The sequence below is a fragment of the Rhincodon typus genome, chromosome 16, assembly GCF_021869965.1.
Source record: "Rhincodon typus isolate 14 chromosome 16, sRhiTyp1.1, whole genome shotgun sequence".
Classification (NCBI taxonomy): domain Eukaryota; kingdom Metazoa; phylum Chordata; class Chondrichthyes; order Orectolobiformes; family Rhincodontidae; genus Rhincodon; species Rhincodon typus.
In genome coordinates, this window is record NC_063347.1 from 27,329,961 (window position 1) to 27,355,512 (window position 25,552).

Here is a 25,552-nt window from a genome sequence, read left to right on the forward strand (position 1 = left end):
ACCTTGTTGTCTTAGATCAAAAGATGTTGACTTTCGCATTTCTCTTGATTACATCATTTTCTAAACTACCTGATTCCTTGAAAATAGGTATAAAATGGGAGCCAGATGAAAATGGAGTGATTGCATTTGACTGCAGAAATCGCAAATGGTATGTAATAGTTTAGAGCCATTGTTCATACTTCTAAATTTATTTTGGAGACCATATGATACAAATTTCCCTTTTGTTTGGTACAGGTACATTCAGGCAGCTACTTCACCCAAAGATGTTATCATTTTGGTTGATGTCAGTGGAAGTATGAAAGGACTTCGCATGACAATAGCCAAACAAACAGTTTCTTCCATCCTGGACACACTTGGAGATGATGACTTTTTCAATATTATTGCAGTAAGAATATTTGCTTTATTCAGAATATAACTTGGTTGCAAAAATGATAGTGATCAGGAAGTTAGAAGTAGTGCCAATGGTAAGGTATAGCTTTAGTCATTACAGATTTGCATGAAACCTGTGAAAATGAGGTAAGGATTTTGTCTTATTGGAATTGAATAAATTTACATATATTGGAGTGTATGGTTAATATATACATGAGAAAACATAGGAAAGCCCTCCAATGCCCTGGTTGTTGAAAGTGCTGTTGTACATCATCATAAGTGGTCATAAATTGCCATACACACCAAAACATTCATCTGCTTTGTGTTATGGTTGTAAAAGACCCTTGACTCAGGAGGGAAAATAATCCAGGATTGTTAACCCACACCTAGTGACTTCTATTTGATAATGCATATGTGGCTATTATTTGAGAACGAGTTTTAATTGTGATTTGCCACATTTGAATAGCATGGTGTCATTGCATCCAAGTGAAATAACAGAGTAATTGGCTTTGGTCAAGCCCTGTACCAGCAATTCCGATTTGAGTTACAACAGAAATTTACATTTTAGTTCAATGAACAAAGTTCCTAACATTTCTGCTATGGAATATCATAATGGTGCTAGAAAATGAGGAAGGGCTGAGGTAAAAAAAAGTCTCTTAACAATAGGCATATGAGATGAGTCAGGAATCCTTCTTCATAATTGAGGAAATATTCCATATTGGCACAAGACAGAATTTCCTGTCTTACATTTATTTATTGATTTATTTATTTAATTGGCTGGAGGAATTTCTTTCCAACAAGTGATTTGAACTGTCAGTTAGTTGGATCATAACTGGTTAAACTGATACTGGTTACACTTATTTGGCTTCACCTATTAACAGAAAATGAACAACAACAGAAGGCTGAAAGCTGAAACAATAGATGAGTATGACAACACCTGAATGTGGAAGATTCTAGATGGAGGGAAAAATTTACTCAATTTCTTGTGTAACTGTTTTACAGAAAAATAACAAAAGCATAATTGGGAAAAACAAAATTACTTTCATATGAGAAAATAAAAATTAGAAATAGTCACAATCACTGTATAAATTAGTGTAAAAACATACAAATATAGCACGAAACATCAATAATTTTTTGGCCAATTTATCTTAATTTAAACATTGATAATTAATTCCAAGCTTTTCATGTAAAATAGACAAAATTACACTGGTCAAGTAATGTCATCTATTAAAGTTTAAGAAGTTTTATCTTTTCTTCCTCAGTACAATGAAGAACTTCACTATGTGGAACCATGCATAAATGACACTTTAGTACAAGCAGACAGAAACAACAAAGAGGTAAGTTATTCAACCTAGATCATTTAGTCTTCATAAATATGTTATCAAATCAAAATGTAGGTTATGTCCAGGGTGCCTGTGTATTGTTTGTGTGCTGAAAGTATACATATGTTTGGAAAATAAAGCAGTCATCATATCATTGGTTTGTTCAAAAGTTCTAGAGATCATATTGGCTAAACAGAAATAAACAATAAGTTGGTGGTACAGAATTTGACACAGCTTAAAAGAGAGACATATTGCTGATCGCTTTTCGGCTTCCACTCACCAGGACAACAGGAATACCAAATTTCAAACTATCACAACAATTTGTACTATATTTGAAAAGGGTTCTAATTGGTTGGCAAGTTGACTCTGGGAGGTGGAGGATTGCTAAGGAGAAAGCAACAGGAGGCATGTACTCCAAAAACCCCTGGATAATTGATTTAAAAAAGCACAAAGCATAAACATGTATGACTGTACTTCATTCCCATCAAGTGTAAAACAGCCATTATGAGCTTGACTAGTTATCTTAAATTGGTTGTTAATGTAGCTAATTGCATACTCAAAACTATTCAGCAAGTGCTCCTGAATTGCAGAATCACATCCAAAAGTAGAATCTTTTGATTAACTGTTTAAATACTACATGTACTATGCCTCTTAATCAAACAGAATGTTCCTATTATTGTTTAACCTGCCTATCTCTGGGTTGTCCTGCCTGTATTTCTGGCACTACCAAGTAAACCTGGTGCTGCTTCATGGCTAACCATCTTACCAGTAGTTCAATTAACTATAAAATGAGAGAAGTAACAGCTTGAGAAATTATTGATGTGTACTTCCTGAGTAAATTGACCGAAGTGACAGAATCCTGTGGAAATAGAAACCGATTTGCAGAGATTGGAATCTTCAAATTACATTTGTTCATTCTTCTTTCTATTCAAACCCTACATGCAGAAAATAATGCTTTCTTCTCCCATCAACAGTGACAACAAATATCTCATTGAAATTGTCAAGTGAATAAATGATAGCTGCGAAGCATCTACTTGCTCCTTCAATAACTCCACATGCTTTTGTTTCTTAATTTTCTAGCTAGTAATTTTTATAACAAATAAGTTTTAAAAATATCAATAATATATTGCCACTATAAGGTACAGAAACAAATTACTTGCAGGAGATTGGTGACATAGTGGTTGTGGTACTGTACCAGTAATCCAGAATCTGAACTAATAATCCAGAAAGGTTGAGTTTCAACCAGAGCTTCAGAATTTATATTCAGAATTTATATTCAGAATAAAAAGAACAGAAATTTAGTGCAGTTAAAAGAGAAATTAGCATGAAATTGATTATTGAAAAAAATCAAGAATGCTTCCACGGTGGAAGTTATTAGGGAGACTATGGAAGTCGGGGCTGTTCTCCTTGGAGAAGAAAAAACGGAGAGAAGATTGGTGGTGTTCAAACATCATGAGACATCTTAGAACAGAAAGAGAGAGAGAGAGTGGCTGTCCCATTAGTGTTTGACGATAAAAACAGCGGTGCTGTAAGGGAAAGTATAGAGACATAGGAGCAGGAGTAGGCCATTCGGCCCTTCGAGCCTGCTCCACCCATTCAGTAGGGTCATGGCTGACTATTCAACTCAGTACCTAGTTCTTGCTTTCTGTTTATACTCTTTGATACTTTTAACCCCAAAACCCCTGGATAATTGATTTTAAAAAGCACAAAGCATAAACATATATGACTGTACTTCATTCCCAACAAGTGTAAAACAGCCATTATGAGCTTGACTAATTATCTTAAATTGGTTGTTAATGGAGCTAATTGCATACTCAAAACTATTCAGCAAGTGCTCCTGAATTGTGGAATCACATCCAAACTTCCTTCTTGAAAACATTCAATATTTTGGCCCCAAACCACCTTGTGTGCCAGAGGTTCACCACTCTCTGGATGAAGACATTTCTCCTCATCTTAGTCCTAAATGGCCTTCTCCGTATCCTTAAACTGTGCTCCTCTGTTCTGGACTCCCTGGACATCAGGAACGTCCTTCTCTTGTTTACTCTGTCTTTTCCTGTTTTTTTTTAAAACTGTGGTTATTAAAGACCTAACTGATCTGTCTTTCTTCAGATAAGGAGGGTAAAACTGCATACAATACCCTAGGCCTAGACAATTACAGCAAGAACATGCCTGCTCCTGTACTTAAATCTTCTCACTATGAGGGCCATTGTACCACTTGCTTTCTTTACTGCATGCTGCACTTTCATGCTTACTTTCAGCGGCAGATCCACGAGGACACCAGATATTTTTGCACCTCTCCCTTTCCCAATCTATCACTTTTCAGATAGTAATCTACTTCCTGTTTTTGCTACCCAAACGCGTAACTTCACATTTATCTACATTATACCTCATCTGCTAAGAATTTTCCTACTCATTCCAAACTACTAAGGAACCCTCCTTAGAGCTCACACACCCATCCACCTTTGAGTCATTTGCAGACTTGGAGATATTATGTTTAGTTCCTTTATCTAAGTCATTGATATATATTGTGAATAGTTGAAGTCCAAGCCCTATCCCTTCGCTACCCTACTGGCTGCCACTTGGAAAAAAGGTGTGTTTGTTCCTGATCTTTGTTTCCTGCCCACCAACTAGTTCTCCATCTCTGTCAGTACGTTACCCCAGTCCCTTGGGCTTTAGTTTTACATGCTTACCTCTTATTTTGTACCTTACCGAAAACCTTCTGAAAGTGCAAGTAAACCAGATCCACAGGCTCCCCCCATCATCAACTGTACTAGTCAAATACCAAAAAAAAGTCCAAGTAAATTTGTAAAGCAAGATTTCCCTTTTGTAAATTCACGCTGACTCTGTCTGATCCTGTCACTGTTTTCCAAGAGTTTTCTAGTTTTACATAATGAGTGGTTAGCAACTGGAATTCACTGTCTGAGAGTGTACTGAAGACAGATGTAATGCTCTCCAAAGGGTATAATATAAGTATCTAAAGAGAAAAAACAAAATTAAGAAACAGGAAAGGAACTGGTTGAGTTACTGTTGCAGATAGCTAGTTCAGGCTCAATGGGCCAACTAGTTTCCTACAGTGCAATAACCATTCTCTGAGTCTATAATTCTATGACTCTTTTAATGTTCTTTACTGCTCTTCCTTAGTCTGGCCTGTATATAATTCCAGTCCAACATTATGTGGCTGAATCATGTCTGCTTTATGAGATGTTTATGCAAGACCTAAGACATAGCACCTAGGGTAGTAAATGCTGGGCTGTTCAGCAAAGCACATAACCTAAAATGAAAAATAAATTTTTAAAAGACACAACATGAAATATTAAGACTTATTAAAGTGAATGATGCCCAAAATATTTTTCTGTCAATGAATGTTTCCCAAAATTTAGTTGATTAGCTGGATGAACCGTGTTGAAAAACATAATGATAACAAGATTGCACTTAGGATTCAAATGGTATCATAAATAATGGAACTCGCACTTGAACAAATCTCATGATTAGATGGCAGCCTTTAAATAATTTCTTCTACCTTAATTTTAATATAGAAATAGGAGCTTTAATTTACATAGTGTATAATTATATTCTCAGGATGTCCCAAAGCGCTATACTAGCTTGAATTACAATCAATAGATTTTTGAAGTACAGTCAAAGTCCTAATGTAGGCAAATGCAGGAATCAATTTGAACAGTGACCTCCCCCACAAACTGCAAATAGGATAACTGATCATTTCTTTTATTGATAGTGTTTTTTGAAAGAGAAATTTTGAGAGAAGGATTACCTTCATACTATCATATAGCACCACAGAGTATTTTATATTCGTATAACCAGGTTGTTATAGCCTAAATTTAAGGTCTCATTTGAAACAGTGTAAATATAATACCAATAAGATGGATTCTGTTCACGTGAAGATCTCTGATGGGTTTGTTTACAGCTAAACTAATATATATCGTACAGAGTAATCAGCAGACACAGCCTATGACTCCAGTGTGGCAATGCAGAGAGCATGTGGCCTGTGGTCATGTGATAACATCTGCATACTTGGCTTATTTGAATGTTGAGTTTTCAAAGCAATATCACAACAAAGGTGATAACACAACTGATAGCATCCACACACTGTGCCCTTGCCAACCTTCGAATACAGTCCTATCTTAAAATTTTAACTAAGACTATTTAAACAGGTTCTGCAGTGAGGTGTCAATCATAGCTGCCTGACTCAGAAGACAGATTCATGCCATTTTGGCGTTTGTTGGTCAACATAGACATAGTGGGCTGAGGGACCTGTTTCTATGCTGTATCATTTGCATAACTCTATATTGCCCCCTTCAATCACCCCATAGTTTTCTCTTATTTTCTTTCCTCGAGTATGTGATTTATGCAATCTACAGATCAAAAGTTAATATAGTACTGAAGGGCTACTCATAAAAGGACCGTTTCTCATGTATGACCTTACTGAATTTTGATGTTGTTCAGTTGTACCTGAACTTTATCTTGCCATTCACAACATTTACATATGCACACTCTTGAAGATAGGCCATTGGATGAGAATGAAGACTGCAACATTGTCTGGTTTCTTCTCTGTCTAGCCTGCAATATTGAGAAGCATTCTCATGCTACAATTTAGACCTAAACTGAAATTAGCTAATTCAGCATTGTTCAGGGAGTCAGTCTGGTGCTTCCTGATCATTCTGGCTCAGATACATGTTATATCTCATTGTTCTTTTATCCAATGAACTGTATTTGAATTTCAGTTTATTTTGTTAAGATTGATACTCTCATTGGTTCACCTATTAATTTTTGTCAGGAGATTTTCCAACAACAGAAAGCCATGCATATATGTTATAAAGTACTTCTTTTATCTAGCTAATGCAATTAAAATCATGGCATAATTTTCAAAATCTTTTTAATACTTCCTGGATTTTTGTCACAAGCAAATTGGCAAAGGGGAGCACTGCACCATGACAGAGATGAGTATTAAAGAGCTTTCTGACATAGTGCATGTCTTCAGGGATAATGTGCCACTAATTACAGAAGAATTGCAAAATACTAAAGTGGTATATTGGAGAAAATACTTAGACTCTCAGATAGTAGTCATGCCACTCATTTCAGAAGGAAATTAGTGTTTTTACTTAATGGACAATAGCGTAATATTCTGTTCATTGCATGGCATGTTTAATTCAGATTTATGGAAAATACAAGTGATAATTTATACTTTAAAATTATTATTAATTTAGACACCTTTGCAGCATTTAAACTTTATGCCTAAATGAAAAATAGTTTTAATCCAAAATAGATTACATTTTAAAATCAACTTGCAAAGAGCTCTGTGTCAATATAGCTTTAATCTTACTTTATTCAGTTTATTTTGATGGGGTGGAAAACAGAAATTTTAATATAGAAGTGACAGATGACTCAGATTTCTCTAAATGTATTTTATAAGCCTCTAAGATTAATGCCTTAAAGTTCAGTTAATAAGAAAAAAAACTTGAACTTTGACAACACTAACTTTAAGTTGGGGTATTGAAACAGTAAAATGGGAAATAAAACCACTGGATTAAAATGCCCTTGTTATATGGTACCACCACACATATAATGGATTGTGTATTACTCAGCATTTACAATGCGGTCGGAGCCAATGGAATGTTTTCAGATAAGCTGTTTCAAAAGCTGATAAGTCATTAAATAAAGGAGTTCCCCTATTGCTTCCAGTATGAAGTCCGCAGCTAACCAAAGATAAGTTACTTTCTAATCTAACACCACCACTCTGACATTTTAGAATGCTTATACTAATATCCAAAAATAACTTAAATAGCTTTATTGGCATATTACTAAAAATACCATTTCCAATGTTGGCAAATAGACAAACATGCACTTGCTATGCTGCACTACTGTCCCTTATTACGCGGAGGTAGAAGAATATCAAAGGCTGCCAATAGTGACAAACCAACCTAATATTTACACATGTTGATTTTTCTTTCATCTTGAGTCAGTAGGAGATAGAGGAAAAAATTGTCATGTACCTTTATGTCAGTCACATTTGAGATTATGGTCCCAAGCTGTGAGAATTTTCACAACTATATTTTGATCAAAGGGTTGAAAATATAGATGCATGACAGCATCATCAAAGGGAAGGCATAGATCACAGTGTTGCAATGTGATAATCAGTGAACTGATCATTTGATAATTAGAACAACAGTTGTAAAAAAGACAATTAGCTGTAATTTGTTGCTGCATCTTCACATGTCAAGAGAGGTGATGTCAAATAAATTACTTTGAGTATGCAATAACGCATCCAGCCTTTGGCTTTGAGCAGTAAATTCCCGCAATCTCAGTCTATTCCTTAGTCCCCAGAGCAATCTTTTGCAAACCTCTCAAAATGAATAAAATTTGGGGAGAAACCTGCTGGAAAACATAGCAATACAGTACTTCCAGGTTGACCAAGGCTCAAACTTAACTAATGAAGTGATTCTACCGGATTGAATGGTTACATTTTTGCAGTGCGTACATATCATCCTCATGCAAAAAAGTCTCCTACATTTTTGTTGCGTCCATTCCCACTTTTGAAGAAAAAGTATTTTATAGATTGTAATGTTTTAGAAATAGTATTCATTTAATGCAGCCATCTGTTGCATTGAACTTTTAGCTTGAAGAAAGCAATATGTTTCACAAAGAAAACTTGAAAATATCTTAAACTTAACAAAATACTAAAATGACTGCCAGTTTTCCTTTGTCACCATTAATACATCACAGCTTTTTGCGACAGGACTAGAGAGCTCCTCTTTAGGTACCTGAAACAAATTTTAATACGGTAGTTCAAAATAACTGCAGTGCAAACTGAAATTGTATTGCTATCATATCATTCTATCATATTATGGTCACTATTTACCAAAGGTGCTTTAAAGCAAGATAGTTAGTTAGTGCTTTCTCAATGTAAAATATTGAATCTGAAATAAGAAGATCCCTTGCTGGCTCCTCAACATACTACTCTACAAACCCATCTTGTACGTACTCCAGGAATTCATCCTCCTTGGCATTAGTGCCAATAAGGACATCAGTCTAATTGTAAACTGAAAATGCTCATTACTGCTGTGTTTTCCACATTACATTTATTTCTAATTTTCTGACTTGTACTATGCCCAACATTATCACTATAGTTTGGTGGCCTATAAACAACTGCCACTAATGTTTGCTACCCATTTTGTTCTTTTAGTTCCACCTATACTGATCCTACTGCTTGATTCTTTGATCAAAGATATTGCTTACTAATGTACCGATCTGTTGCTTATTAAGAGTGCTGCCCCACCTCCTTTTTCTTTTTGCCTTCTAAATACTGAATATCCTTGGACATTCTGTTTCCAATCTTGGTCATTCTGTAGCCATGTCTCTGTAATAGCAATTCAATCATATCCATTTATCTGAATTTGTGCATTCAAATCATCAATCATGTTGCAAATGCTATGTGCATTCAAAATAGTGTTCTTCTAATTCTACTTTGTTCACATTTTTTAAATTCTCAAAATCATTGTCTTCTATTTTGCCTTTTACTTTTCTACTTCTTTTACCAATTTTGCTTCCTTCAAATCTGAGCTCTTTCTCAGGTTCCCAAACCCTTACCAATTTAGTTTAAACCAACAGCATTATAAATCTCCCTGCAAGCATATCAGTCCCGGTTCTGCAAAGCTGCAACCTGTCCATCTTGTCCAGGTCCCACACATTCAGAACTAGGCCTAATGCCTCAGACATCTGATGCCTCCTTCCTAACACAGTTCTTCTGCTTTTTATTCAATCAATCATTCAATTCTCCTATTTCTATATTCACCAGCATTTGGGACTGGAAGTAAGTGTGAGATTACTGCATTAGAGGTCTTGCTGTTCAAATTCCTTCCTATCTCTCTGAACGTTGCTTTTAGGACATCATTCCCCTTCCCACCTAAGTCATTGTTACCGATGTAGACCACAGCCTCTGACTGTTCACCCTCCCCTGAAGAATTGGTGAGAGGGACCTGTGGGGGCTCCTACACTGTCTGGCAGTGACCCATTCACTTTCTGCCTCAATGCTCCTAGCCAACATTGTGACCACCTCTTTGAATTTGCCGTCCACATAGTTGTCAGCCTCGTGGATGCAGCACAGCCACTCCTGCTGCTGCTCAAACTCTGAAAACTGGAACTCAGGATTCAGAACATGTGAATATCTAGGTCACTGGGAGCATCCACAACTTCAGACATACATTCCACATGACCGAGCTGCCCTTTAAAACCTAAGCTTTACATCATTTATGTTCACTTTCTAAACCTTCCAATTATCGATAAACCTTCTTGGTACAGATAAATTTGACTAATACTTAACACACTTTACTAGTTGCAATAAACCTTATTGAAAACACTGCTTTCCTCCTCCACCAAATTCCCATATGAACCTAATTATGACTAACTCAGTCTATGTTTCATTTAGGTTTCATCTCCTGACTGTGTGCTTTTTACTGACCTCTGAGGCACAGAGCCAAGCAATAGACTTATCAATGACTCTCTAAGCTCACCTTCAAGTTTAGTCAGCAGACAGTGTAAGTCATTGTTTGGAATGCACCAAAACCTTAGCCCAGATGGTTTTGGCAATCACATTGCTGATGGCTGGTTCTAAAACAATTTAAAAGTACCCAATGTCATAGTGGGAGATCAAAGATTGGTAGACGAGCAGTGGGGACTACAATGATAATATGATTTCTGGCAGGTATTTCGATCTGTCAATCCTCCAGCCACAGGCATCCAGTTGTTAATCCTTGCTGGAATGGGTTTAACCATATCAAGTGGCATGAGGGAAGATATTGCTGGTGGGTTTGGGAGGTAATTAAAGAAGAGTAGGTTTGAGTTAAAGTAGGCTTTCTCCAGTAGCTTGCCTGTTGCAGTTCTCTTCTTGATGTGTGAGCAGGGAGAGGCTGTAGGGTCAGTGTTGCTCAGGGCAGGGCAGGGGACCTGAGCTTCTCAAATAGTACCTATGATTATGTGCATTGTAACTAAGTTTGATCTGGTCAGATTGGCCAGATTACCTACTGGAGTGCATTGTTGATACAGTTCATTATGCATGTCAGCAAGATATATCTTACCCCTTTCAACCTCTCACAAATCATAGTGTATTATTGTTACAGCTTACTAGGATAGAGCTCAGGAAATCAAGCCTTGTTATTCCTGAAGTCATCACAAAAGTTAAAAGGTTTTGAAAAGTACACAAAATTCTACAATTTTCCTGTCTTTTACACCCATGTTGACAGAAAGCATGGACCAAGTTTCTGTACTTGACAAGAATGACCATTACAAATAAATGGACTGTAGCTACAGGTGATCAATTATGAACCATCAGCATTTAACTCTTCTAACCCCATTATAAATTCCCCTCTATACACACACCAACAGAAAGACACGGACAGGAATAAAAACATTGGTATTCTTGACAGAGGGAAAGACTGGGAGGCCATTCAATGGACCCTATACACAGGACATGCTGAAATGATCTTTGAGCTGATCAAATGCTGCTTCTCAATCTTCCTTCTTCAGATACTGTCAGTAACTTAAAAGAGGTACAGGGTGACCGCTGTCAGTCAATAAACATGGAGCTGGAAAAGCACAGCAGGTCAGACAGCTTGTTTCCTACTTATGATGCTCTTTGACAAAAACAATTAAAAGTCCCAGCTTAAAGCAACTGGAAAGGGGAAAGAAACTGGCTAAGTTCAGGCCTCAGATGCTTTTTACTCCATAGCAAAAACAGTACCTTCTCCTCCAGAGCTCCAATTGCTTCTGCCAAAACATTCACACTCCCAAGCTGTTCAACTACCTGGGGAGCCAATCACATAGTTATAGGCAGGCGAAAGGCCTTTGTCATCAATAAGTGGTCACTAGTTCATGGACCAAGCTGTATCGTTGCCAGCCATGCTCCATTTGTACATACCCCTTGGTTCTGGTTTGTCTGCAAACTAGATTTCCACTACAGCATGAATTAGCAGCTGTGTAAACAGCATTTACAATGAGTGTCAAGTCACTTGCTTTTTAAAAGCGTAGCCTATTTCAACCATCCTTGGTTTTACAAACAGTTCTTTTCCAATGTCAGCCCATAATCAAAAACACAGAAAAATAAAAAGATATGGTCTTTACAATATGCTCACCATCACAATTTACACATTGTACCTGTCTTACAAGATGCTTAGGCTCAGCGACATTCATCTATTCATTTCCTTCACTTAGAACCTTTGCCCTCTACCTGTTGTTGGGGCATCTTCATTACAGTTTCCATCAATGGAGGTGTTACAGCACCCTTCCTTTGAGAATCCATCTGGGGTGATGATTAAGTTACATATTAAGTCACAGGTATCTCTAAATCTAAGACAGTGCCTGAAGTGATAGCTGTGGCTACATCAAAAGCTTGTGGTATAGTGTTTAGTGCAGTAATTGCTCTGAATTTCAGATAGCTTCAGTTGCTTTGTTGGAAAAAATAAGCTAGATAATTGTAATAATCAATCATGGGTAATAACATATTCTCTAATTCTTGGTACAATGACAAAATGGAGGACATTTACCAGATTCAATTGAGAATGCTGCAATTGTAGCCTCAGGCATGTGCCAGAAGTTTCATAGTAGTACAATATCTTTTTCTACTAATGCAAACACTTAAAATTTATGTTTCTCAGTATTTCTGGCTTGAAAGTGTAGATTTGTGTTTCTCCATATCAAGGAAATTTCCCAGATACAGGATTGGCATATCTGGTGATATCGTCACAGGTTAGTTTTATTCAGTATTGATTAAGGGAAGACCTTTGTGCATTGATTATTACCCTAATGTACAATAACTCTTAAGTAATAGTGGGTGCTTTAGTTGTAATTAAATTTGGCCTGTTTCAATAGCTTCCAATTGATGTTTCTAAGATTTCCAATCGGTATATCCAGCTGGTGAACAGCATACCTCATCAGTCAGGGTAGGGATGAATCATGAGATTTTTGTAATTACCTTGACAAGTATTTGATCTTTGATAATATCAACTCTCAGGTGCCATATGCAGCATAGCCTCCAAATGAGCCTTCACTTATAGGCTTTATTTTAACCTTGTTTAAACTGTATGGATTATACAGACCCCCTGTTGCAATGGCAGTGAGTATTCAGTACAGTATCATATGCCTCTAATCATCACAGCAGAAACTGCATCGATATTCTTCCCAGTGAGGTTATGGGAGATCAGCTGGGCAGTCAGCTGTTGCAGCGCCAGCATCATGCTGCCAGGATCAATAAAGGATAATTATGTTTAGAATCACCAGTTATCTCTCCTTCAAAGTACTAATTATATTTCAAACAATGTTTTACCTTTTGAAATATAAAACCCATTTGGAGTAGTCAAGGGGTTAATTTCTTGCTTACTCATGGGTAAACTGATTATTGCAGCTTTGTGATTAATTTTCATTAAACTTCATGAATGGCAGTCATCTGTTATTGTTATGCAGTTAATTTTTAGCCTTAAAATGTAATAACTGATTGTTGCTAGTTCAGTGAAAGAGACAATTGAGCCAATTTTGGGGGTGGATTTAATCAATTTAGGAAAACCTGACATTTTTTGACAGTATTGAGCTTTTACTCAAGTGCATGTCAGTGGCTAGAGGTTTCAGAAGTCATAATGGCAAAACTGTCGGCATAGAGTCTTCTCACTTTTCTGATCTTGACTAAACTTTCTTTGGATTTCAATGAAGTCACCTGTGAGGTTATCCACTTTGAACATAAAATGGACAAAGCTAAATATTTCTAAGCGGTGAAAAACTTATAACAGCAGAGGTCCACGAATCTTGGGCTACAAATATGTAGATGCTTGCAATGTTATAAACATCAAACACTGGTGTAGTGGTAATGTTATTGGACTAATAATCTGAATTAGCTGAAAGTGTACAAGAGACCTGAAATCAAATCCCACCATAGGAATTGGGGAAATAAATTTAGTAAAACTAGAATAAAAAGATGATCATCGTTAATGATGGTTTGCAACTACCAGATAGCCACAAAATTAATTGGGTTCACTAATGGCCCCCTTGAGTGGTTAAATTTATTGTCTTTACATGCTCTGGTCTCTGTATGATCCCAGATCCATAGCAGTAATTCGTGACTTTTTTTAGCTGCCATCTGAATTGGCCTAGATGTGTCAAACCACTCTGAAGAAATCTAATAAGAATCACCTAGCATTAAACTAGACACTGGATATGATGAAGGTACATTGAGCTCTGCCAATTCTTCTTCACTGTCCTTGAACTTGTGCCAAAATGGGGAGAGCTATCACACAGCAACAGTCTGATGTTGGTTATAAGGTTTGATTTGGTGAGAATGATAATTTCTCAGACTTCTCTATCACCATCTCCGAGTATGTTCTGTTGCACCATAAGTGGTGGTGCAATGACACTATGACAAGTGAAGACAGCTGTGTGGATCTTTAATATTGACTCCAGCACCAGGAAGTTTCATAGCATTGAGTCATAGAAGGAAGAGAAAACCTCTGTTTGATTACCTGCCTTCCCTTAGCTGATGAATCAGAACTCCCCCATATTGAACACAACTTAGAAGAAGCACTTTGGGTAACCAGAGCACAAAATATACTCTATGAAAAAGAATTCAACATCACTAGGATTGTGCCAAGCTGGTCAAGTCCTAAAGGAAAAGCTCTGCTACTGCAGCAAACCATTAGAGAACCAGCAACCTTTTCCCCAATAACCAACCTGTCTTAAGTGCATCTGCTCAATTCAGTGTTGGTAGGAGTGACCACCACAAATGTGGAGATAAAGTCCCATCTTTACACTGAGAACATAACTCCATTGTTGTGTGGCACTACCATTATATTTTATGGGGTAGATTCAGAACAGAAGCAGCAGCTTAAACTGGGTGCCATCAGCAGCAGCAGAATTGCAGAACTAGTAGAAGTAGTCTCCACATGCATGCACAGAAGTACAGAATTGTTACAGTGTAGTAGGAAGCCATTCGACTGGAGGGTTGTTTTTCAGACTGGAGACCTGTGACCAGCAGTGTTCTGCTGAAATCAGTGCTGGGCCCATTGTTTTTGTCATTTATATAAATAATTTGGATGAGAATTCAGGAAGCACGATTTGTAAGTTTGCAGATGACACCAAAGTTGGTGGTATAGTGAACAATGAAAAAGGTTATCTAAGATTACAAAGAGATCTTGATCAATTGGGCCAATGGGCCAAGTTGGAGCAGATGGAGATTAATTTGAATAAATGCGAGGTTTTGCATTTTGGTAGGCTAACAAGGGCAGGACTGTTCATGGTAGGATCCTGTGGTGTGTTGTTGAACAGAGAAACCTAGGGATTCAGGTACATAGATCTTCAAAGTTGCATTGCAGTTGGACAGGGCTGTTAAGGAGATTTAAGCAGGCTAGCCTTCATTACTCAGACCTTTGTGTATAGGAGTTGGGACATCATGTTGAAGTTGTACAGGATGCTGGTGAGGTCACTTTTAGAGCACTGTATACAGTCTGGCTGCCATGCTTTATGAAGGATATTATTAAATTGGAGAGGTTCAGAAAAGATTTACAAAGATGTTACCTGAACTGGAAGGTTTGTGTTATAAGGAGAGGCTGGATAAACTGGGACTTTATTCACTGGAGCATGGGAGGTCATGATTTTATAGGTGTTTATAAATTCATGAGGGGCATAGATAAAGTGAATAGCAAAGATCTTTTCCCTAGGGTAGTGTAGTTCAAAACTAGAGGGCATATTTTTAAAGTGAGAGGAGAAAGATTTAAAAGGGATCTGAGGAGCAACTTGTTTCACACAGAAGGTGGTTTGTATGTGGAATGAACTGCCAGAGGAAGTGATAGGTACATGAATAGGCAAGATTTAGAGAGATATGGGCCAAATTCAGGCAAATGGGTGTAGTTTAGTTTGGGAAACTTGGTTGGCATGGACGAGTTGGACAAAAGAATCTTTTTCATGCTGTACGTTTTCTCACACATTGCATTTGCTTCTTTCCATAACGATCGGAGAGTTCAACAAGTCAGTGCAAAAAACAAGACTGAAACTTTTGCAACAGTTTTCAGCCAGACGTTCTCCGTGGATGATCCAGCTTGCCTTTCCCCTCAAGCAATATATGCTAATCTTCAGCCAATTTGATTTGCTCCACATTGTATTAAGATACTGCCAATGGCACTGAACACAGAAAAGGCCATGGGTCCTAATAGCATCCCAAAACTCGACAACCATCTGCACAGTAGCCAAGTGGTTTCAGTTTAGCTATAGCATATGCCTGATAACATGGAAAATTGAACCAGTTACACACTCCTCAAGAGGCAGGACATATTCAGTTTAGTCAATCATTTCCTCATGGGTCTACTCACACAATCGTTGCAACATTGATGGAAGTATCATCGATGTTGCTTTTGTAGGATCCATAGGATGATTGTACAGAGTCTTAATGTGAGCAAAAGCCCACCAACTTTGAAGACCTCAGTTGGAATACTACTTGTCTTGAGCATGATTTTTATCTGTTTAATTGCTTGTTGCAGTTCTCCCAGTGATGATAGTTCTCCCTGGATTCTACCACAGTGTTCTGAAGGAATAGCCTGGTGCGTATGATCCAGTGGTGACCTTTTCAGCATTGATAGGAGAGAAGCACAATCTTGTGAGCGAAAGGGATTTTGTCCATTTGATTTTGATCTGTGGCCTTAGTAGTTTCAAAATAAGGTTGCTTGTCGTGATGTGATATGCAAGGTAATTGAAGCAACCTTGCATTGATATCACAGAACTACACATCACTGAGACTACCACAGAGTGAGTGGACTCTCTAGAAAACACACTGAAAGCACATGGACTTGAAGACATGAAGAAAATAGGTTAGTTATTACCTATTATAACCAAGTCAGAGCTCGCATATCTATATTCACCATGTATTGCAGTATTCAGTATAAATGTAAAATAAATACTGTTACTTTGAAGTCTAAGCCTGGAAGATCCTTGATTTTGTCTTCTTCTTCATGAATCTGTAAAGAACCCAAACTCATAATCTAGCATCAAGTCACATGATGAAAGATTGAGGGGATATGTGACCTAGAAAATTGCGGCAGTAGTGAAGTTCAAGAAACAGACCTGAGATCATCTGGAGAAGACAAGAATTTTAAAAAATCATGTGACAAAAAAATAGTCGTCGCTACATACAGACCACAAAGCTGAACAGCAGCTGTGGAGAAAACATCTTTGAACAGAAATTCTCGCCAAGAAACTAGCAGAACATTGTATGTTTTTTTTTAAAAGAAAAAGCCTTTTACAGCCAGTAGAAAGGGAAACAAGTCTTTAAAAGAACCCCAGGAGAACAACAAAAGCCCATTAGCAGCTAAGTGGAGAAATCTGAATCAAGAATCCAAGGGGCCAATTATAGGACACCCAGAATAGGCTACATCCCTTGAGGAAAGGGACATAAGAAGATTTGTTTGCCCATGACAAGCTAGACTGAAGAAAACAGTTAAGGCTTCCAGTGGTGAGTTGATAAATTGCTGAGCTATTAACTGAACAACAGCAAGTTAAAATAATTCTTCAGGCGCAGGCTTAAAGAAAATCAATTGAAGTAAAGAAAAAATGGAGAATAAAAGGCATTAATGTAATTTGTAGTGTCAAAGCTAGAAGATATAAGTTTGTGAAATCTTTGTTATTTTGACAGTTTCAATGATAAATTCAAAGATTTATTTAGCAAGTTTTTATCAATTTTTTCATTAAAATATAGAAACACAGATAAAGAAAAGGACTACGAATTCAGTCATATGGTACTGAATTCAACAAGAAAAAACATCAGAGCCAGAAAATATCGGTGCGAACATTATCTTGGCAGACATCTTTGATACATTCAAAAGGATCATTGAATCTGCATGGTGTCGCCATTTTGAGAAAGTTTTGATCCGCAAGCAGGAAAAGCAATTTTAAATATTTGTTGGCTTTTTGTTTAGTAACAAATACTTGGGAATATAAATATTGATATTTAAGTTGCAATTCTGCAGAGCTCAGCTCAAATGAAATGTTTCTTTTCCATCCAAAAGTAACTCTACATGCATTGGGCAAGTTAAATGAATGCATAAATGACTTAAATGATGCCTCTAGAATTTGATACTTCTTAGTAAGGTCTGTCTTATTAAAGTTAGGCTCGACTTAAAAGCAGACCCTCCCATGTTTTACAGGGACAATGGGAAGCTGCTTTCAGACATATTGTTTTCTTTGTTGGGTAGGAGCAATGAATTTGAAAAGATTGTCATAAATGAACTTCAAGCAGAATTCAAAACTGGAAGTCAAGTTGTTGTGTCTTTTAAGTACATTGGATTGGAAATCAAGCAGAATGGATCAAAGGTCACTTTGCAATCTTATTCAAAAACTGGGAGCCCCATTCCTGTTAGTCAATGTGCAGCTTCACTAAAAGATCCAGTGGCTTCCAAAACTGAAATAGAGGAATTATGAAGTCTAATTAGATAGCTGAATTGATTGGGACTCTAGTCAAGGTCAGGAGCTAATTTTGACGTTTTAGATTTGAGTACAACTATGTAAACTCCAGGTGGAAGATATTATGCAGGCGAACAAGCATTGAAAAAGTTAAAAATAGAGCACTATGTTTTGAAATTTTGATCATTAGGAGATTCCAGGATTGTGAAACATATTATTTTAGTAATTCTTCCTGTGCAAATCTCTGTGGTTCTCTGATGCAGGAGGATTTATAATTTTGCCTTAGGGAGAGGATGGTAAATATTGTCCTTTAGCTTGAGAAGATAAAAAGATTAGTAGAGCAGTGAAGAGTACCTTAGCAGCCAAAACTCCGGCTCTTATTGAAATGGTAGTTATGGCATTTTTCTTAGCGAAAATATTGAATGAACTTTTTAACAGGGATTTAACACCAATTCCCACTGAGTGCTACATTTATAATAAGTCACTCAAGGGTAAAAAGGTATGAAGAGCAAAAGACTGAAGATTGATATTGCAGATTTGAAACAGATGCTGGAGAGCAGAGAACTCTGCAAATTAAAATGGGTGGAAAGGAGCAGTCAGCTATCTGGAGAAAGGAATAAGCTCCATGAAACTATTAGAAATACTGGAAAAATGATGTTTGTATTGCTAATGAACATAAAAAATGAAGTGGGAATACAATATTTTGTCATGTTGTATTTTTGTTTTGTTTATATTTTGATCATATTGTTTATATATTAACTTAAAAAGAGAAGGGGCATTTATTATTATCTTACGCAGTCGGATGAGACCACAACTGGAACAGGTGTTGAATATATGTTTGCTAAGCTACAGTTGGCTGAGCATTTGACTAGGTGTATATATTTACACATAAGGAACAAATCATCAGTGTTATTGGACTTTTTGTGCTGGAACAAAACTCTGACTACAGAAGTATTTAACTGGACTCTGTACATTCAATATTCAGACTCTGGTGCTTCATACATGAAGCAATCTACAATAAATCATATAAATGCATATGTAAGAAATCCAGTGAATCATTGAAATTCCTCTAAGAGTGATCTGCATATTACTTCCCGGTATGCTTGATTTGCTTTACAGCTGATTCATGTTAAGTATCTTTAATTACTTTCTAAAGTGGCATTATGCACCTATATGGGGAACAGTTCCTGTTTCTCTTCCATTGTAGTGCCAAGTGCATTAACCCTATCATATAATAATATCCAATAATGACATATCAATGTCCATTTACATAGGTTGTACAAAGGCATAAATATGTAGCACTACCTCATGCAGCAGAGGTCCACCCTCTGTCATGTGTTATGACTGAGAGTTCAGACTGTGAAATGTTCCATAGCTAATGTGCTGTAAAGTATGTGATTTATATATATTTTAATATCGTTTATTTTTAAGTTTTAATTATTGAATTTTAAACTAATGGCATATGGATTTAATGATTATCTTGCAAGTATTTCTGTAGCTATGATGATTTCTTTAAAACACAGATTGAGTAGAAGAAATCCTGGAGGTAATGGGTTTATGTAAACATATGGAGAATCTGAAGAGAACAAAGTAAACCATTGTGCATTAGGTTTCAGATTAGAAAGCCATGGATTGATTTTTCTTTTCTAATATTAGAGGAAACATCCTTAGCTTTAAAATTTTACATTTACTTACATTTTGGGCATTTCTGCAGGTTCTTGGCTGCAGAATGGGTAGAGTTGTTGCCTGCTGAGAAAAGGGGAAGATAGTTTTTAATTGATAAAAATAGGTTTTCTCAGTGTAACGAGGATAGTAACAGTTTCAGGCTAGATGTCTTTAATTAAATCCTTGAAAGTATTATTTGAAGCTGAGAAATTTAAGCTCAGTTGTATGAGGGCTACTAGATTCTCAAGTTTGGGAGTTGAAGTCATAGTTAAACGAAGTCCAAGAGGGATGATAGAGACAAGAACTCTCTGTGGTGTGATTACTGTTTGGGGGATTTGGGGGATAAATGGAATTATATATTTACTGTGTCTTTCAAGGTCTATACATTTGTGTTCTCTGTTTGAGTTATTCTATTTTGTTTTCACTCTTTTGCATGATAAACTTTTGCTTCACTTAAAACCACCTCTGCAACATTGCCAATTACCTTGTGCACATTCATATCACAGTTTCTGCTACCTTCTAATTTTAAATATTAACAGTTTGCAAAATGTTGGCAGGTAGAATATGATGTAGAAGAAAATGTAAAATTGACAATTTTAGCAGGAGGAACAGACCAATTATTTATTGAAATGGGGAGAAACTACAGAATGCTGTGATAAGGAGTGGCCTGATGTCTTTGTACATTTAATCATAAGAAGTCAGCATGTAGATCCAGTGAGTAGGTATGAAACTAAACAGAACATTGAACTTTATTGCAAAAGGGATGGAGTGAAGAAGTAGGGATATCTTGCTATAACAGTACAGGGTATTGGTGAAACCTCTCCTGGAGTGCTTTGTTGTAGTTTTTTTCACCTTAATTTAGGACGAACACACTTGTAATGGAGGCATTTCAGAGAAGCTTCACTAAGCTGATGCCTGGGATGAGGACAGGTTGATTAAGTTAGACCTTTACTCGTTGCAGTTTAGTTTATGGGAACCATGAGTAGGTGAAAATGGACTGGCTGTGCTGAAAGCAGCCCATGCCATGACAGGGCCTGTGGTGTGGGAATGGGTAAAGGTCATGGAAGGAGGTATTCAGGGTCTAAAATTATTGAATTCAATATTGATTCCTGAAAGCTAGAGGGCTCCCAAGCAGTAACTGAGATGCAGTTCTTCTAGTTTGCTCTGAGCTTTGCTGGAGTGCTGCAGCAGGCCTGAGACATAAATGTTGGCCAGGGAACATGGTGGTGCATTGAATTGGTAGGCAACAGGAAGCCTGGAGTAACTTTTACGGACAGAATCATAGAATCACAGCACTTTACAGTATACAAAGAGGCTGTTCAGCCCATCGTGTCTGCACTGGAATCTTGTCAGTGACTTTGGTTAGTGCATGCCATTGTTTATTGAAAATATAAGTTTCAGAAGCAATATCTTGGTCTTTTCTAAGTTGTATCCAATATTTGCATTTATCTTTTTCATCAATCCAGGATGATCTCTTAATAGGCAAACAGCCCAAGTGCTATTTTTTTTCAATAAATGCAAAACATCATTTGGTGTTCAGTCTATGTGTAAATCAGTTGAAGCATGAAGATTTCCTTTAAGCTTACAGATGAGTTCTTGTTTCCGCATGGCCTCAGGTGACTGAATGTTACCTCGAGCTATGTCAGCTGTTTGCGCAGCTGTCATTTTGACCCATTGATAAACAACATGCACTAGTTTGAGGTGAACCATACATACTGGCAGACACAGCTGTGCCAGTTTGAAAAGCAAGAATAAATCTTCAAATTATTTCAATTATGACGTGTTTTTCATGTTTTAGTTACTTTACCCACTATTATTTCATAATTTAAATAAAAGCAGAAAATGATTAGTTGACATTTACTATATTCACAAAGCGTTATAAGCTGCACTGTGTATTTTGCAGCACTTAATTCGTCCTCACTCTCTAACAACACTCAAGAGGCTTGACACCATCCAGGGTGAAGTAACCCTCTTGAACAGCAACCCATCCATCACCTTAAAAATTTACTTCCCCTATCACCTTGGCAATAGTGTGAACTAGCTACAGGATAATCTGCTGAAACTTGGTAAAGCTACTTTTACAGTATATTCCAATCCTGCAATCTCAACTCCTAGAAGAACAAGAGCCGCAGGTGCATGAAAACACCACCGTGTCCAAGTCACATAGCATCCTGGCGTGGAAACATTCACAATCATTGAGTTGAGTTTTTTTTTATTTATTCACAGGAATTGGGTGTCACTGGATTGGCCAGCATTTATTGCCTATCCCTAATGACCCTTGAGAGGGTTATGGTGAGCTACCTTCTTGAACTGCCACAGTCCATTTAGTGTGGCAACCCACAATGCTGTTAAAAAAGGGGTTCCAAGACTTTGACCCAGTAAAAGTGAAGGAATGGTGATGTGTTTCCAAGTAAGGATGCTGATGGCTTTGCAGTCAACTTGCAGGTGTTGACATTCTGATGTATCAATTTCCCTTGTACTTCTGTAAGATAGAGATTGCAAGTTTGGGAAGTGTTGTCTAGGAAGCCTTATGGAGTTATTGCAGTGCACCTTGTAGAACACTGCTTCCTAAACTTTTTCCCACTGTAACCCTATTCGGGGCTTGAAAATTGTTGCAAACTGATTGTGAAAGCTTTGGGGTTGGAAGACTTGTGAGAGTGAGGGGGTAAAGACACAATGCAGCCATTGCTGCTTTTGAACTCGTGACCCCAAAATTTAAGCCTGTGATCCCACTTGAGGTTGCACCCTTCACTTTGGGAAGCCCTGTTGCAGATGGTGCCACTGCCGCAACAGTGAGTCAGTGCTAGAGGGAGTGAATGTTGAAGATGATAGATGGGGTTTCAATTGAAAAGGCTGCTTTGTCCTGGATAACATGAAGCTTCTTGCATGTTGTTGGAACTGCATTCATCCAGGCAAGTGGATGATACACCACACTGCTAACTGGTGTCTTGTGTATGATGGACAGACTTTGATGGATCAGGAGGTAGTTAACTTGAAGTAGAATTCCTAGCCTCTGTCCTGCCCTTGAAGTATTTATAAGACTAGTTCAATTCAGTTTCTGATTAATGGTAGCCCAAAAGATGTTGATAGTATGGGATTCAACTTTAGTAATCCCTTTGAACATCAAGGGATGATTCTGGGTTCTCTTTTTTTGGAGACAGACGTTGCATAGCACTTGTGTGGCTTGAGTGTTACTTGCCACTTGAGTAACGAGGTTTGAATATTGCCCAGGTTTGGCTGTATTTGCATATGACTTGCTTCAGTATCTGTGAAATCACAAATAATGCTGAACATTGTACAATCATCAATAAACATCACCACTTCTAACGTTATGATGGAAGGAAACTCATTGATAAAGTGGCTGAGCATTAGGACATTACACAGAGGCATTCCAGCAGTGATGTGCTGAGACCGAGATGGTTAACCTCCAGCAACCACAATCAACTACCTTTCTGCCATGTATGACTCAAGCCAAGGAAGATTTTTTCCACTGATTCCCATAAACTCCAATTTAGGTGTTCCTAAGGCAAGGAACCAGGGGTCTTTGATGCCACACTCAGTGAAATGTGACCTTGTTGCCAAGCCCAGTCACTCCACACCTCTTCTCTTGCATTCAGCTCTTTTGTCCATGTTTGAACTGAAGCTGTAATGAGGACAGGAACTGACTAGGCATGATGGAACCCTGTTTTAACATCAGTGAATTGGCTATTTTTGAATAAGTAGTCACTGTAGTGGTCACTCATACTGATACTGTCATTGTCCGACATATCTGCCACAGATTGGTTAGGACAAGTACATTTTTCTCACTTGTTAGATCCTTCAGCACCTGCTACAATCGAATTAGTGACCATGATTCAGCCAGCCCAGTCAGGAATGGTGTTAACAAGCCAATCTTGGTAATGAATGTTGAAATCCCCCAATGCAGAGTATTCTGTGCCCTTGAAGGCCACCCTCAGTGCATCCTGCAAGTGGTATCCAACATGAAGGAGAAATGATTTGTCAGCTGAAGGGTGGCAGGTAGGCAGTATGTGGTAATCAGCAGGGGATTCCTTGACTCAATTTGGCTGTTGCCACGAGATGCCATGGGGTCTGGAGTCAATGTTGAGGACTCCCAGGGCAAGTTCCCCCCGACTGTATACAATTGTACTGCCATCCCTGGTGAGGCAGGACATACCCTTGGGTGGTGACGGTCATGCCTGGACATATTTGTTCATGTAGAATCAAACCTCATAGATAATATCAGGCTGTTGCTCAATGAAGCTGTGAGACAGCTCTCCCAGTTTTGGCACAAGCTCCGGATGTCGGTAAGGAGAAATATACAGCATCAAGAGGGCTTTCTGTGCCAATGCCTTTCTGGTGTCTTAGTCTGTTCAGTTTCATTCGATTAATGTGAATTTGTAGTGGCTGGATACAATTGAATTTTGTCAGGCCATTTCAAAGGGCATTTAAGAATCAATCACATTGCTGTGGATCTAGAGCACAGGTAGGTCAGACCAGATGGAGATGGCAGATTTTCCATTCCCGAAGGGCAGTAATGAACTAAGTAACTTTTTACAACAATCCACAATGGTTTCATATTCACAATCAGACAAGTTTTTAATTCCAGATTTATTAAATTAATTGGAATTTTACTGTTTTCTGTGATGGAATTCTAACCCATGCCTCAAGAACATTGGCTAGTGTCTCTGGATTACTAGCCCAGTGACAGTACCGTTACCTCCACTCTCTAGATCCTGAAATTCCTCTCTGACAGCACCGTAGGTGAAAACTTACACCACATGGACTGAGGTCGTTCAAGAACATGACTACCACAACATTCACAAGGGCAATTAGGTTTGGATAATAAATGGTGACCTTGAGTGATGCTTAGTCCAAAGAATACAAAGAGTGTTGTGTTATGTCCTACAGTCAGTATGTCAGTATACTTTTAAGAGACACGCTCAAAATATCATCACTTTATCACAGGATGTGACATCGGGGTATGAAGTTCTGAGACTCCATCTTAATTTGGATCACTTGAAGCATTATGTGTTTTCAAAAACATGTTACGCTATTGTACTGTATTAATTTCGTACTACCACACATACTATATACCTGAGGAATGAATGGCTGCATATAACAGCTCGCTGTAATATCATCTGTTGAATTTTTTGATACCATGATGTCTGTGCCTAATTTCTTGTGTTACAGGAGATAACATGCATATTGCTTATGTACCTTTGTAATGGTACTTAAGATAATGTACCTTGCTGGAGGCAAAATCAAATAGAAATGAACACACGCGTCATTATTATGCAAAGTTACGTAAATTACACGCAGTAACCAGCATGTTTGTTCAAACAACTGCTATCAGTTTCTCCCTGAATTACTGAAGCAGTATTTAAAGGAGTAAGTCATTGGATCACAGGTTCCATGTGTATTGTGCTGATTAGATTGCCTGGAGAGTATCCAGATAGAGGATCACTTCCTGCTCACAAGTTATGCTAATCCTCAGTAACCTCTATCTGCCTATCTTGAGTACTATAATTGCCAGTTTCACCTGGATGTGGAACAGTTGGAGCGAAAGCTGCAGCAGCCTTAGCAATGGGTATGAGCAGCAACTGGACCTATTGGAAGACAATGGTTGCTTGTAGGAAGCTATATCCAACATGCAGAGTAGTGACAACAAGGTGCAGGGCTGGATGAACACAGCAGGCCAAGCAGCATCATAGGAGCAGAGAGGCTGACGTTTCGGGCCTAGACCCTTCATCAGTGAT

The 25,552-nt window shown here is 37.8% G+C and overlaps 1 protein-coding gene across 1 annotated transcript in view; it reads left to right on the plus strand.

Annotated features, from left to right (window-relative positions):
- The window catches only part of cacna2d3a (calcium channel, voltage-dependent, alpha 2/delta subunit 3a), a 791,006-nt gene that overhangs the window by 382,715 nt on the left and 382,739 nt on the right, over nt 1–25,552 (plus strand). The window contains exons 7-9 of the mRNA XM_048606724.1: nt 88–148; nt 235–385; nt 1,632–1,706. Coding sequence (XP_048462681.1) covers nt 88–148; nt 235–385; nt 1,632–1,706 — 287 coding nt within the window. The remainder of the gene's footprint in view (nt 1–87; nt 149–234; nt 386–1,631; nt 1,707–25,552) is intronic.